The sequence below is a fragment of the Pagrus pagrus genome (assembly GCF_965226575.1).
Source record: "Pagrus pagrus genome assembly, chromosome: 15".
Classification (NCBI taxonomy): Eukaryota; Metazoa; Chordata; class Actinopteri; order Spariformes; family Sparidae; genus Pagrus; species Pagrus pagrus.
The window spans coordinates 21051528-21066916 of NC_140199.1; the positions used below are offsets into that span (position 1 = coordinate 21051528).

The 15389-nt window shown below is 41.0% G+C and overlaps 1 protein-coding gene across 4 annotated transcripts in view; it reads right to left on the reverse strand.

Annotated features, from left to right (window-relative positions):
* The window catches only part of LOC311270834 (uncharacterized protein), a 115615-nt gene that overhangs the window by 39814 nt on the left and 60412 nt on the right, over positions 1–15389 (reverse strand). For all 4 annotated transcript variants that reach the window (XM_084376026.1, XM_084376025.1, XM_084376027.1 and 1 more), the window contains 5 exons: positions 9016–9060; positions 7360–7395; positions 3260–3322; positions 3141–3185; positions 578–610 (listed from right to left, as the gene is read on the reverse strand). In XM_084376026.1, coding sequence (XP_084232152.1) covers positions 578–610; positions 3141–3185; positions 3260–3322; positions 7360–7395; positions 9016–9060 — 222 coding nt within the window. The remainder of the gene's footprint in view (positions 1–577; positions 611–3140; positions 3186–3259; positions 3323–7359; positions 7396–9015; positions 9061–15389) is intronic.

Here is a 15389-nt window from a genome sequence, read left to right on the forward strand (position 1 = left end):
CCAGACACAGGAAATCACAGTTCACAGCTTTCGATGACTGTGCAAGCTATTCTGTGCATGTGTCTCTGCTGTGGGAAGAGCTAAAAATCACTTACTGACAAATACTGGTGAGTTCATTACCTGAAAAAGACAAAGAGAGCTCTTCCTCTAAGAAATCATTCTACACTGCCTGGAAGAAGCTGTTCATGTTCTGTGCCCTTTATAAACATTGATCCACTGTTGGTACAGAAAAAAATAGGTATTTTTTCTAAAGACAGAACAAATCTCCGGGCTTGTCAAGGAATGGAAATTGGTTACAGGATGACATGCCACCATGTTGGAGGTGTGACAGCAAAGGTGCACTGCTGCTCTTGCTTTTTCCAGGTCCCCACATTTCTCATAGTGGGATGTGAACAGCTTACTGATGAACACAAGTGTGACATTTTCGCCTACAAGTTATGTCATAGAGAGCAAAGCACTGATACTGTAATCATTTCTTTTGTTGTTACTCATCCAACACTGTGTGTGGTCTCTAATGACAAAATTAATTAATAATTGGCAATGAACGATATTCTGTAAGGTTTGTTATTGTACTTACAGGACCAGGAGGACCAGGGGGGCCAGCATCACCCTGCAAATACAGCAGAGTAAAAATATCAGTCACCACAGACTGATAGAGTAGGACAGACAGACAGTGACAAAGGATGGAGAAAATGGAAAAAAATGAAAAAAATAATAATAATAATAAAAAAAAAAATACCAAGAAAAAATAAATGCACTTGAGAAAGTACTTCTGAAAGCAAGTTGCCACTGGTGACCTCAAACAGCTACATCAATAGGTTTTGGAGCAACAATAAAAGAGCCAATAACATGACCAGGCTTCAGAGAAAATACTGTCTCACTCAAGTGATGTGAGAAGAGCCACGAGATGAGTAGAAAGAAAATATTCATTCATTCAATCTTGTTTTAAAGCATACTGTGATGGTGTGCGTTTCATGTGCATCATGCTGTACTTATCTCGTGTGTATATATACACTTATACCATGCGTAACCCCTTGTAATGGGTGCACTGAGTGCTCCAGGGAACTGAACAGGGTTGTTAATTGTGATGCATTGCATTTGGGAGCCTCCATCCTTCCATTAATAATTTACAAGCTATAACTTTTCTGCTTTTAATAAAACAAGAACATACAGCACAACATCTGCGTATACACAGTACAATAAACAGCTAAAGGCACTAAACCTATACAATCTTTTTCATTTTAATGACAGAAAAGGTTGGAAGTGTTTAAGTTTCTGGATCAAAACAGGTCTTGGTGAATATTACTGCATTAGGTGAAAAAAATATTAGCGAGAGCTGACAAACTGCCTCCAGTGATGTCACTCAGTGGCATTGTGGGTAATGTAGGCACCAGGTTTCGAGAAGGACGAAGAATGTGTCGAATAATAAAGGCGATATCTCTGATTTCACTGTATCACTGTTTTGATTATTATTTCATAATGCGCCCAAACCTGGCACCAACTTTACCCACGATGCAACAGGAGCCAATTTACCAGCCTACATGCAGCTTCCTTTAGAGTCACAACTATACTACTTTTTCACATATGCAGTAGTTCTCCCCGAGACCTGTAAACACACTTTACTGTGTAAATAACTACCCCTTACCCTTTAAAATAAACTCAACTCCAATACACCATTCTTGTTCTTATTTTTGGCTATTAGCATCGCACTAGGCGTGGTAATGTTGGCTGGTCCTTCACTTTGGTCCAGTGTATCGTCACTGTTTGGTTAATTGCTGTGACATTTTATGCAGACAACCATCTATCACAGATGATGAATCCTACTGACTTTGGTGATCCCCTTACTTTTTAACTAGAAGGTCACTTGACCTGTGGAATACACTTACAGTCATAATGTCCAACGATTTATCCCAAGGACTTTGGTGATCCTCTAGCTTGTCCTCCAGTGCAAAATTGACATTCACTGGATTCATGGATTGTCATGAAGTTTTGTTCAAACAGTTACTCGTCCAACAGGAGGAATTGCAATCACTTTGGTGATTTAGAGACATTTCATCTAGCAGCATCACCCGCAGGTTATAGATCAAGCATGTAGGATCAAGTGTGCAGCGAGGTTGCAGATTAACATCAACTGTTCCCCCATTTCCCACCCTTCCCTAGGGTGACTGCTAAAAACACGAAAAAAAAACTTGAGAAAAAACCTCTCCAGAGCCAGTATTTGGTTTGTAGAAACACTGCTGTAGAAACATGGTGGTGCAACATGGCAGACTCTGTGGAGGAGGACCTGTACCCTCTGTAGATCTATATAAGGCTCATTCTTTGACAACGAAAACACAACAATTCTTAGTTTCAGGCGATTATCCACTAATTAAAACATAATTATTAATATTATTTTCCATTTCTGCGTGCAGCACCACTGTCTCTGTGCCAAAGTACAGCCTCATAGAGCTGTGAGCATGGCTGTAGACTCTTAGACTTGCTTAGCAATCCACTGAACCTTATTAACTGGATTGAAATCTCTCTCATTTCACCCTTTTAGGCTTAAAGTAAAAGTGAAAAATGTAGAATATTGGGTCACAGCTATTTAAATGTATTGTGTTGCTGTGAAGACTGCACAGAGTTGATATGAGCACCTTTCATGTGCATTTGGTTGAAACTGCAGGGTGCATTCAAGAATGTCATGAATTTATGCCAAACAGGCAATATCTAAAATCATTTGATGTGTACTGATTTTGATGATGACTGGATAGTGGCACCGACTGCATAAAAAATAAAGCGTTCTTTCTTTAACTTTCCTAAAGAAGTTACAGTATTCTGCTAGGTTTCAGATTAACTGAGAAACTGAGGTAATTAAATAAAAGACATCAGGACAAAACTGAAAACCCTTGCCTCTATTCTATGCCTCCCACTGTGGGTTTCAGAGGGAACAGGAGAAGATAACTAACTCTGAATTCTGGTATATCATACCAATTATATCGTTTGAACTACCTTGCCTCCAACACCCTTTATCTCTGCTTTCCTCAGCTTTGCTTCCCCCTCCCCCTCCCCCTCCCCCTCCCCGTCCACATCACTAACTGAGTCTCAGGGAGCACAAACAGAGGGAATCATCACATATGACGCTTGACATTGACGTGACTTACTTTTTGTCCTTTCATCCCGCCGCCCCCTTCAGCACCTGGCTGACCCTGTGGGAGGAGGCCTTGGTTAATGACTCTGTAACACCACGGCATTGTAAATGTCACTGCAGGAAAATACGTACAGGGTCGCCTCTGTCTCCTTTCTCCCCTTTTCCCTCTGGGACTCCAGACAAACTGCTCTCCCCCTGTATGTGAACAGAGCAGATCACTGACAGTGACTGACAGCAAAGGCAGGCCAAATAGACAGAGAGCTTGGAGAGTGAAACTAAGGTATGCACATATTTTATGAATAAGTAATCAGACACAAATGATTTTAATTATTGTAGAAAAAGAGACTGTGGTGTGCTACGTCCAGCAGGATAATGAAAAACTCAAGCCCCTGTTGCATTGCAGCACTTTTCCACATTTCCATGTTAAAATCCTTCCCATGTCTGCCAATAGATGGCACTTTATGACTGCATGTGAGCTCTCCTTAGAGTATTTTTAATAGGATTTCTTCCTGTCAGTAATATGTAGAATACTCTAAGTAAACATAACTGAAAAGCAAATGTACTTGCACCTCGGTCACGACACAGAGTGAATGAATAATCAGAAATATCCCATCATACTCCATACTCCAACATTTCCCATATTCTTAATACCAGCTATTATTTAAGCGGTTCAGCAGAAGTAAGTTGAATCATCAGCCGAGTGCATCTGGAGTAGGAGAAATGCATGCTTTTACATCTCCTGACATGCTCAGTAAAACTCTTCATATTATATTAGGTTCTTTTCCAAACAGTAACACACACAAGAGAGAACTAAAAAAATGTTGTTCATCAAAGATTATTGTTGTTTAGTGTGACACGTATGAAGATTTGTAGGGAACGCTTCAGAGGCTCTGTGCTGAGATATTGTGGAGCATCTGTTTAGCAATCTGAGGAGACAGGGGGACATCTGAGAAAGGTTGCAGCGTATTTGCACACTCCTTAAGCGCCGCCTGGACTTTTAACAGACAATAATTGCCATTCACTTTCGGGCCCCTCCCCCGCTCATCCCGACAGCCGCCGTGATACCATTCACTTAATAAGATATAGACACTGTTTCCCCGTCCAAATTATGAGCTGTTATTAAGTCAGCAGACTGCTTCCATGTATGAACAGATGGATTGCCCTATTAATATTTTAGGCGGGGACGACGTACTGGTGACAAAATTGACTTTGAGCACTAATTGAATTCTGTGCGGCTTTATCAACCACATGGGATCTTGTGAGTTTACCAGTATAATCTTACCAATTATAACGCTGTTTTCATGTTATTAGTCAGAGGCTTGTTTCTTAGCAAAGGCTGTACCTATACAGTATCCACATACGACACTGGTTTCCCACTGTTGAGGCAGTTTGTAGAGTTATGACTGTCATTCAGTGCATATTGTATTTTCAGATAGACTTATGGCAAGATATTTCTGTCTTTATCACTGTTAGATCTCCATTGAAAATCAATCAAAGTCAATTTATTTGGCAGAGGGGCACGTAACAAGTTAATAAACCTTTCAAATGAGATTAACGGCAGCACGGCCAGTATTTATCCAGATTATCACTGTATTTACACAACGAGAAAGCCCAGCGTGTATAGGACAGGGAACCGGACCACCTGTGGAAACCGGTGGGTGATGTTGACTTTCAGACACCTTGAGTCATCAAACTGCAATTAAGCCTGTCTGCGTCCCTCTCAAGTCTCTCCATCAATATCTGCAGCGTTCTGTCAGAGCCCATTTGAGACTGTCAGTGGGAGATACAGTTATGGAGATGTGATTCATGAGAACGCTGTCTTCCCGGCACATCATTCGCCGAGCAGACTCTCTTTCCTTTTTTTTTTCACTTTAAAACATTCACACTCTGCTGAGTGAGCGAGAGGGGGCTCAACTCTCACAGATGTTACTCAAGCTGCAGTTTAGTCTGGCTCACGTCTGTTTTGTCCGAGCTAAAAAATGCACAAGGATGGCCACTGAGAAGAAGTGGCGAATCCCCGATGCCGCTCAATTATTTCTGCTCAGGGAATCTGTTACTTCCCATTCCTCTCTGAGGTGTGACGGTTTAGCTCCTCACACGTATCATGTCAGATTGTGTAAATTCCTTTAAATGCACAGCCTTACTTGTTTCCCTTTAGCAGGTTCGAATGTGAGGCGTGAGGAGGTTTTCTTGTCATCCACAGTTAGCATGAATTTATAATGACAAAGCTAAGATGTATCCGTAATGTAAGGGCATGACTGATTCATGTCAAGGGCAAGGCTGGCATGCACATTTTATGTAAGCAGTAGAGCATTGAAACAATGTTTCTCAGCACCACATCTCTAGGTGACATGAGTATGAGTCAACGGTCTTAAATACTTGTTTTAATCATATTCTAAACCTTTCATCTAATCTCAAATGGCGAGCTTTGGTCTCTTGCAGGTGTTAGTTTAACTTTTGTCATCCTTTATTCAGTTGAATGTTGTAAGAGTCTCTAGGTTTTCTTTTTAATACACTTGTAAACTTTAACACACACTGGTACACAATAATTACAATGTTACATGGAATTAGCTTCATGTGACCTTTGCAAATGAAGTGCTAATTATGTTGAATCAACAATCTCAGAGCTGTTTTCTCTTCTGTCGAGTGACGGTGTAAGTTTAATGGCCTCATTTTACTTCAAGTGAGACAATAAAAAACATAATCAAGCTAACCTCTGTCTGTCAGTTTATTCTTAAAGGTCCAATATGTAAGATTTAGCCACCGCTTGAATTCACACTTTAAACAAATGGGTTTGGGTCTGTTACATCACCAGAGTGACAGCCAACTGCTGCTACGTATATCTGCCATTAGCTATCTAGCTCAGTTAGCCGTGCATCTAGGGGTCCAGACTGGGAGCTCAGAGAGGTATTTCGAGAAAAGAGGGGCCAGGGCTAGCTGGTTAGCATGCTGACTTCAGCACAATACGGAGATGTCTTTGGCAGGTGTCATCAACTACAATTGTCCAAGAGCTTGATATTTTCTAAGCAGACACTGCAGGGGCCAGACTTTCAGATTAAAAGATAAATAAATATGTTTAGGTTCAGCTTCACCTATCTTATGCTACAGCTATTTGGTGCACAACCACTGAAGTGAGCACAGCATTGTGAGTGAAGTATTGTAGCCCTGATTCCTGCATCAGTTTGTGACGGATGGATTTATGACATCTTTATGAATCCACAGGTCGAACACGTGTTTGGTCTCGGTAATTCATTCCTAATAAAATCATTTCCATCTCAACTGTTTTTGAGGTTGCTTCAACATACAGTGGCAAGGAAAACATATGCTGGATGTCTTTTTTCCTTCCTTCCTAGCGACTGCAATCACATTTGTTTTGAGGTATAAGTGTGTCCTCATACAGGCAACTTTCTTTTTCAAGGTTGGCCAGTTGACACTTCTCCTTCCTCTGGGCAGAGGGAGCAGGAGGAAATTCTGCAGCCTGAGCCGACATCCAAGCAAACGATGCACCTATACATCAAATGAACAGCTGCGGTCAGGAGGTTGTCCACTACACAATAGCTTTCACTCTCAGCGTGATCACAAGCGGGCCACTGGAGGCTTGGTGGGTGGGGTTGGGTTTGTGATGGCAGCAGGTAGTAGCAGAGACAGCGGGAGGGCTGGTAGAGGTTCATGTCTGAGAGTTTTTTACATCGCATATCTCATGTGCCTCTGGTGAGCTACAGCACCCCTGGGCTTCATGAAAATGATTGCGGATCCTTTTTGCAAAAGCACTGTACGTAATGGCCATCTGTCTGTTTGGAATGTGAGCCGTGAGTCACGCCGTGCCGCTCTGCAGGAGGCGCATAGTGGGAACAGCTATTTAACTTGCACAGCAGATAGGCTACAATTGACTGAAAGGTGCCATTTGCGGCGAGAGAGATCAGCCCCTGACTATGAAACACAAAAATGTCAGTCAAGGACAGGAGGGCTGGTCACACATGTGTCTGGCGGCCTTCTTTGGGACAACTACTTAGACGCATTACATCTTTATACAGACAACACAGTGCAGATGATTAAAGTCCTCGCCTATTTGGAGGACTGCTACAGTGAAAACTGCTCAGTCATCTTGACAAGTCACCCTTGCTGGAAGTGCAGGTAAGGGCCGGTTTATCAAACGCGGAGACAGCTCAAATCGACTTTAAATGCCACATGCCAGTACTTTGTTTTGTGATGAATAATGTTTTGAGTTATACCTTGACACTTGCTCCTTCGGAGGTTCCCGAGGGACCCTGCAATTACAAGCAATGAAATAGTATTTTCACACAGACGGAGGATAAAAAGGATTTCATGTCACAAAAGGGCGATTATATGAACACTGGTGAGCAGTATGTTATTTATTTTTTATCATCACTCTTTAACCATCCTAACCCCTATTTATAAAGCTGAGTTTACTTGAAAAATATGTCTATTCAGTACTGTTGGATTACATTTTCTAACCTTTGCACCTTTGCACGCTTGCTGCCATAAAGATGTGGCTGGCCCCCAGCAGTCTATAGATTATCTGCGAGCATGTCTTTGTTGTGTGCCTTTCACAGACTCCTGTTGTCGCGCGATGGTAATTTGACTTTGAAAAATAACCGCTGCCCCCCTCAACTGTGAGCACTGTCCTGCTGCCAATGGACAAGAGAGAGTGATGCTCTGGTGTGTGTTTTGAATAGATGATTTTGCCCCTGAGATCTACCTCAGCAAAACAGGTGACTCATAAATGCCAATACCAGGGGATGGAGGCAAAGCTGGCACATGCTAAGGGTATCATCAGGACACTGCCATTTAGAAATGTCACACCTTCTACATCCTGTCTTTCTTTTGTCCTATGACTTTGTGTCCTACAACTTTATGAGTTATTAAGGAGGCAGGGGATTCTTTGAGTCACGCGGGAGAGGTTTAACAGTGAGCAGCTCGATTATACTAGAGATAATTGAACCTATTGAGCATAACGGTGACAGAAGCAGAGCAGAATCTTTCTGGATTTCTGGACGAAGTAAAAAAAGAAAAGCCCTTTCGTCCCGATCGAGAGCGTAATCAGGGCAATAGGGCATGAAAATAATTGGACACCCAAAGCATCGAAGCTACATGATGCCTAAACAGTCGTGTTTGTCCTGACATCAAAGCAGTTAAGAGTCTGACAAGCTGTCTCCTTTAACGCATCGTGGAGTTTGTGCCCTTTAGTGTGTGGGTCACTACACAAACACAAAAAACAGCGTCTGGGATTGGTTTGGACGCCTGAGGAAAAGACCATAATTCAAGGAGTCAACTGGCCTTACAGGCAGACTTGGCCTACTCATCAATACAGAGCATTCACAAGTGCCACCTTAATATACCCCTTGTGGTTTTGTGCTAATAATACAGCCTGCTGGCAGCAGTATGGGACGATGGGAGAAGATTTTAAGGAGATCGATACAGCGGGTGATTGCTCTTTTTAAGCTATATTGCATGTCTGCTGTGACTGTTTGATTTGATTTGCTTGTATAATTACGATAACTTTTCGTAATGTGTCCAACTTTAGCCGGGTTCTCAACTGAAAAAGGACGTTGGCAATCTCAGGGAAATTCTTGGTGAAATGAAGTTAAATTGAAATTGATTTTGAATGGCAGAAAAGCTGGAAAACGAGGTGCTGCTATTTCGTACTGTCTGTACCTAGCTGTCAGTGTTAATCTTTTGGCTTCATATGCAGACATTATAAAGTAATTATTCTTTACACTGACATGGAAACATGAAACTAAAAGTGTCTTGTTGCTTTTATATAGTAGTATTGCAGATTTTCCAGGTGTTAATCTCTTTACCTCCAATCAGACGTCTGTGCAAATGTGTGTTAATGTCTGAATTACTGCAGTATATGTATCACTTACAGGTAGGCCTCTGGGTCCAGGCTCCCCAGTCTTTCCTCTCCGTCCCTGAGGAAGGCATAAAAAGAAAAAGAAAAAGGAAAAAAGATTAAGATGAGTGAGATGCAACAACAGGTGTAGCTGGGCATACATGCTGCCAGCAATTAAGGCTAGACAGCAACTCCTGTCGCAGTCTCTAATTTGCTTTTAATTAACAACAAGAAAACAGCTTAATTGCCGCACCCCGTGTGGCCCACTAGTCTTTGTTCCCTCCTCTGGTTTACTGCCTCCTTTCCAGCTGTGTGAGTCCCTCGGTGCATTAATCAACCGGAGGAGCAGTAACGGCAGCAAACAGGGCAAGACAGCCAGTGCTGTCCAGAACTGTGAAAACGAGGTCAGAACGAAGCGACTATTTTGATTCCTGTTTTTGACATTTTGTGAATTGCAAAGGGCCCCATTGCTTGAGATTCTGCGAGTCCTGAAAAGCTGACATCTTAATGAGATGTAATGCAATCTGAACCAAACCAAAGTTGGTATAATTTACATCAAGAGGGTTTATGTCCTCGCGAGAAAAGAGGATAAAGCTCTGCGGATATCCTTAAAGCTATCCTATAAACTGGCAGAGCATCACTGGCTGTGTCTTATGAGGAGTGCCTGGAATTAGCTGGCTTTCACACACACGCGACGGATATAAAATCAGCTCAATTAGGAGATGGTAATACTCTGGCCGATATCAATTCACTGTACAGCAGTCGTAATCAACGGCAGAAGCGCGGGACAATGCAGATATCTGTATCACGGCTAAATATGATTACCTCTTTCTAATGGGAGTTTCATCATTTGACACAATTGCTACATTGAAACATTTCTCTTCTACTGTATGTGTCAGTGCGGGCGACAAAAACACTTCTTCCCTCCGCTGAGTTAGTGGTGGTGTAGATCTGTGGAGAGGGAAGGATCAGTGGCTGCCTCAAGAAAAGTAAAAAATCACAAAGCGACGCCCCCGATTCTTCCCTCTGACACTCCATGTACGCAGACTTTGATTAACTGGGTCGAATTTGACATGTGCGTTTGCTTGCAACAAAGACAAAGGGAGGAACTTCACTGAGAGCCATTGCTTTTAATCATCTGTTTTCACGTGCGCTCGTGCTCCTCTCTCTGTTTGTAGTCCACAGATTACAGCATTATGAAAACAGGGGAAGCCAAGGTGTAGTACAGTAAATATTAACATTAATAATGACACAGTAGAACCAGCGTGTGCCGACTCATGGGAGTTGCACGCCGCTGTTTGATGTACCAACGCTGCCTCGGCCAGCCTCTTTTCATCATCTGTGTTAATGTAGCTCTGAGGCTACACGTGCTTTATCGCGAGCGTGAGAAAACGCTTAGTTGAGAAGAGGTGGAAGATGTCGAAATGCGTTGATGTCCTTTGCTTCAAATGACTGACATTATATTACACATGGGAATTACCTCTTTGAAATGTACTTGAGGTTGGTTACCTCTGTGGAAAGCAAAGAGCAGTCAGAGTAGCAGCCAAAGTATTCAATCTGTCTATTCAATGGGTGCTACATCAGGTTTAAAAAACACCAGTTTTATGTACAGTAAAGGATCTATTTTTCAAAACCTGACAATGATGAGCCCGACACTGAATCATTCCTAAGTTTGCAAAAAGAACAGACTGTTTGTGTTAGCCTTAGCTCCTGACACTGCCCCTTCTCCCCTGAACTCCACAACAAAAGCAGATTACACAGATAAGTAATTTGGCTAATGAATATTTCATACGCTATTATTCCAAGCAGGTCATGAATTATGCAGTTTTCAAAATTATTTCTCCACATTTGCCCTTAAATCTCTTTTAACAGCACAGCGCATGCAAGTTTTATGCCCATGTATTTGCATATTATCATCAAAATAAACAGTGGTACTGTAGAACTCAACTTTCAATAAATGGAGTCAGAACAACTAAATGTCAATCTGGGGTTAAGTCTGAATTATTAAATATAGGCCTGAGGCTCAGTTGCACCGTTACCTGTAAGTTATGAAATGGTTCTTAACAAGGTAGTAAGATTTATGTTTTCTGCTGGTTCAAAAAATATATTTCTGATGTACATTCTGCTCACAAAAAGACAATTTATGAGGTGCGCCTACCTAAAACGAGTGCACTGTAACCTGATGGCTCTGCAATAAATCCCACCTGTATGATTATCATAATAATAATGTTTTTGTTGAATGTGATGTAGAGAGTAGTCGGCACTTGCAATACTTATTTTTAACTTGTTATTTTATAATAAACTTCACTTGCAGTATCTAATTTTTTTGTTAAAGGTGCAATATGTAAGAATTTTAGTTGAAAACATAAAATAATATATCTAAAATCAACAACACAATGTGAAGAAAGAAGAAAGAAGTGTTTTTGATGGTATGAAGTGTATGAAGCATGCTAACAGCTAGCCCTGACTCATTTCAGTCCAACATTATAAAAAACAGCACTCACGTGGCTAACCAAACTAACTCGCTAACGGCAGCTACAGTTAATGGTTACTCTGGTAATATACTTTCCCATGTTTGTTTTGACTATTAATTGAACAGGCAGCCAATTTAAACACATCGCACTTTTAATGTACCCACTTAAATGATATACTGACATAATTTGCTTTGTTAAATGTTGCATCTAAGATGAATTTATGTATTTGCCATGCGATTGTGTTCGCCACATGAAAATGCAAGCTTAACAATCAGACACATTTCGAAATTATTTTCTTTTACAGTTAACGTGTCAAGTCTCGCTATAGGGTGATATTATATATAGTACTCCTTCTATTCTAAAAAAAAATATATGTATTTATACAGTATGTAAAGTACCAATTTCCCCTCATAGATCAACAAAGTATTTCTGATTCTGATTCGGCAGCATTCAAAATACAATTCAAGAATATCGGCTCAAATTTGACTGTTTTCATTGATTGTTTTGTTACATTTAGACTACTCATCTAGTCTACGTTTAACGTATGATAACTTGCATTATACAGAGATCTGTTTCTAATATTTAGTCGACCTGTATTGACATAACTGGGGTGCACACTCCTAAGTATTGGCTGAGTAGCTGAATGTAGAATCTACACTGTAGATAAACTTTGTTGGAGGTGAGTTTTTCTTCTTTGATAATATATTTATTCAATATTTAGCGTAAAACACGCTGTCCTCCAAGACAGTCATTTTTTTTTTTTTTGTAATAAAGCAATCCATTAAAACGACTACACCAGGTGACCTTGGGGTTAGACTGACACTTAGCACGCCGTCCCCAACAAATCTGTGCACAGTGACAAGAAATAATTAGTCCGGAGCACAGCTGTCATCACCGTTTGCACTCAGTTGACTCTCCAAACTGAAACACCTGCCAGTGACATAGTGAGATAACTGCCTCTGAAGGGACATGCTGGACATATTAATCAAGATGCCTGCAGCCACCGTAGTGCCCATGAGCACCCTGATATTACAACAACAGTTATCACAAGTTTGAGAAGTGCTTTAGAGTATTAACACAGGGTTCATAGTTTAATTCTGTGTTAATGCCATTTTCAATGATTTGATGAGTTTGAAATGTCATGTTTTGACCTCCAAGACTTTTGTAAAGTGTCACTAAAGGGATACTCTGACATTTTGAATTGAGGCCATTTATTAATTATGTTTTTTCTTCACTTGTTTCAAAACTGTTTGTTGGCTTGTTGCTATAGCAGGGAATAAATGCTTATTTGTGTTACCTGAAATAAAAAGCTTTCCTGAAGATTATTGTCACCTCAGAGAGCAGCACGGACACATTTGATCCTAAAATAATGATGATGAATGTTTATTTGATTAAGAATATAATTATCTAAACTGCTCATTTTCCCAGATTCCAGGCGAATTCCATGAACTCTTGACTTGACTGTCTTGTTGATTTACTGTGTTTACTGGTGAAGGAGGTAGACGCAACACATGAAGAAAGACGAGAGAGTCAGAGGTGACATGCAATCCAAAGCAGTCTCTAGGCAACGAGGATGAACAGGAGACTGAAACTGAGGACTTCAACACCAAATAAGAAAAGAAAGAAAGAAAGAAAGAAAGAAAGAAAGAAAGAAAAACAAGTGAGAGACAATCTAAAACATGACAAAAGTGTTACAAAAGCCAAAAAAAGAAAAAGTTTCTCCGTGATGTAAAGAGCAGCCTGCAGTTGGATTTGGACCATTAGGTAAATGGATATTTTGCTCTGCTATATTCAAGTCTTTATTTTAAACTTAACACCACCTGAGTTTGCCAAAATGCCATAGTAAAATATGTCAACATGATGATAATTATAACTTGGACTGCCAGCCCAGCCAGCAGCGTCTATGAATCTTTTCTTTCAGCCAAGCCAACCTTAACTTTCTCATTTCCTTTTCAGTTTCCCATTCATCTCTCCCTTTGTGTATAATATCACACTCCACTGTTACTCTCATCTCATCCCTCTCTGTTGTCTCCTGTTTTTCCTGTCATCTCGCCTTCCTTCTCCTGTCTCCTGTCACTCGCCCCGTTTCTCCCTCACCCAACTTCCAGCTCCTGTTGGATCACCCCTGCAATCTCTGTTGCTATGCAACGCTCAGTGTCCTATAAATTTGACAACATCCTAGTGCTTGATTATTATTTGAGCGCTGCAGTGTGAAGCCCTCCTTCAGGTCATTGCGGTAGATTAGAGAAGGGGGGGGGGGGCAAGAGAAAAAAAAGAAGGCGAGGAAGGAAATGAGGGATGTGAGGGAGGGAAGGAAGAAGAGAAAGATGAAGGGATCGTGACAGTGAGAGTGGGAGTAAAAGATTAGCTTCTCAGGTAAATGAAAGATGGGGCGGCAAGACCAAACACATATTCAATAGCACTATTCATCTATTCTGTACCGCTCTAAAAACCTGCAAAACCATATAACAGAAATGTGAAAAGCACTCTGCATTAATTCAATAATGGGGCTACTAAAGCTAGAGTGAGTTGAGCTGGGGTAAGGAGGAGGCCTCAGCAGACTGACAGCATATTCTGAACTCCCAACTTAATCCACATGGATCCCAGCCGCGACTGGTGTCAACTCCGCTACGAGCTGCAAAGTGTAGAAGTGAAGCGCAGACATGGGGCCCGGCTCAGTCCTACAACACAAGCCCCAATCTGAGAGCAAAGTCAACAGTGACAGCGACACACAGCAGAGGCACTCGTTTATGATGACTCCATAATCCTTATCCCAAATGTCAACATGTTCCCTGAGATGTTCCATGTCCAACCCCAGAACCGGGATAACACAGCGGTATAAAACGTAGAGGCCAGAACGTGACGCGTTTTTAGCAATAAAGCGGATATACCATCAAAAAGCCACATAATCCACCTGACAAATGTCCCTGTCATGAGAGGTCAGAAGATAAGCCAGAGAAGCCTTCTGAAATGAACAGCACAGGACCGAACTCCAACCTGAGACACAGAACGGAGGGACTATTCTCCCTTTTATATGCAGGGATGCTATCAGTCAGTAAATCAGTTTCAACTATTTTTAACATCTGAAGTTTTATCATATTTCAAACACAATATTTCATCTTTGATTTTCCACTGGAGCTTCCAGTCATCACTATTTCTATTTCACATTAACACTCTCTACTAAAATTAGAAATCCACTTTCTTATTTTGACATCTAAATTCAAGCAATAATTCATTTACTATTTGAGCCACAATATGACCTTTATAGTGAGGTTTTGGTCTTCAGGTTTAGGAGAGACCTTCTTATTTCCAGCACACTACTGTATCAGCTACCAAACAATCATTTTCCCCTCCAATATTTTCTTAAAGGAGACATATTGTGCTCATTTTCAGGTTCATCATTTTATTTTGGGTTACTACTAGAAAATGTTTACATGGTGTACTATAGTGCTCAGACGACACATCAGTTTTCTCATACTGTCCAATGCTCTGTTTTAGCTCCTGTCTCTTTAAGCCCTCTCTCCATAATACCCAGTCTGCTCTGATTGGTCAGCTCACACATGCCTGACCCAGCACCGCTAACAACAACAGAGTTCGCAATTCACAATTCTTACGTGTCAAACTAGCCGTTAGCCGCATAAATTACGCAAATGTGCGACTCATTGATGTAGCGTGATGTCACAAAGACTGCTGACGAGGCGTTTCAGGAGCTGTGTTTTCTGTTGGAGACAGGAGCTTCCTTATTCCAGAACAATAATGGCAATGATATCAATTTAAAAAAAATAACCACAGAGAGAATATTAATACAAGTAATATGAGTAATGACACACAGAAATAACACAAATAGGGCAGCAACTAACGATTATTTTCATTGTTGATTAATCTGTTGATTATTTTTCAAGTTTATCCGATTAGTTCTTTGTCCTATAAAACG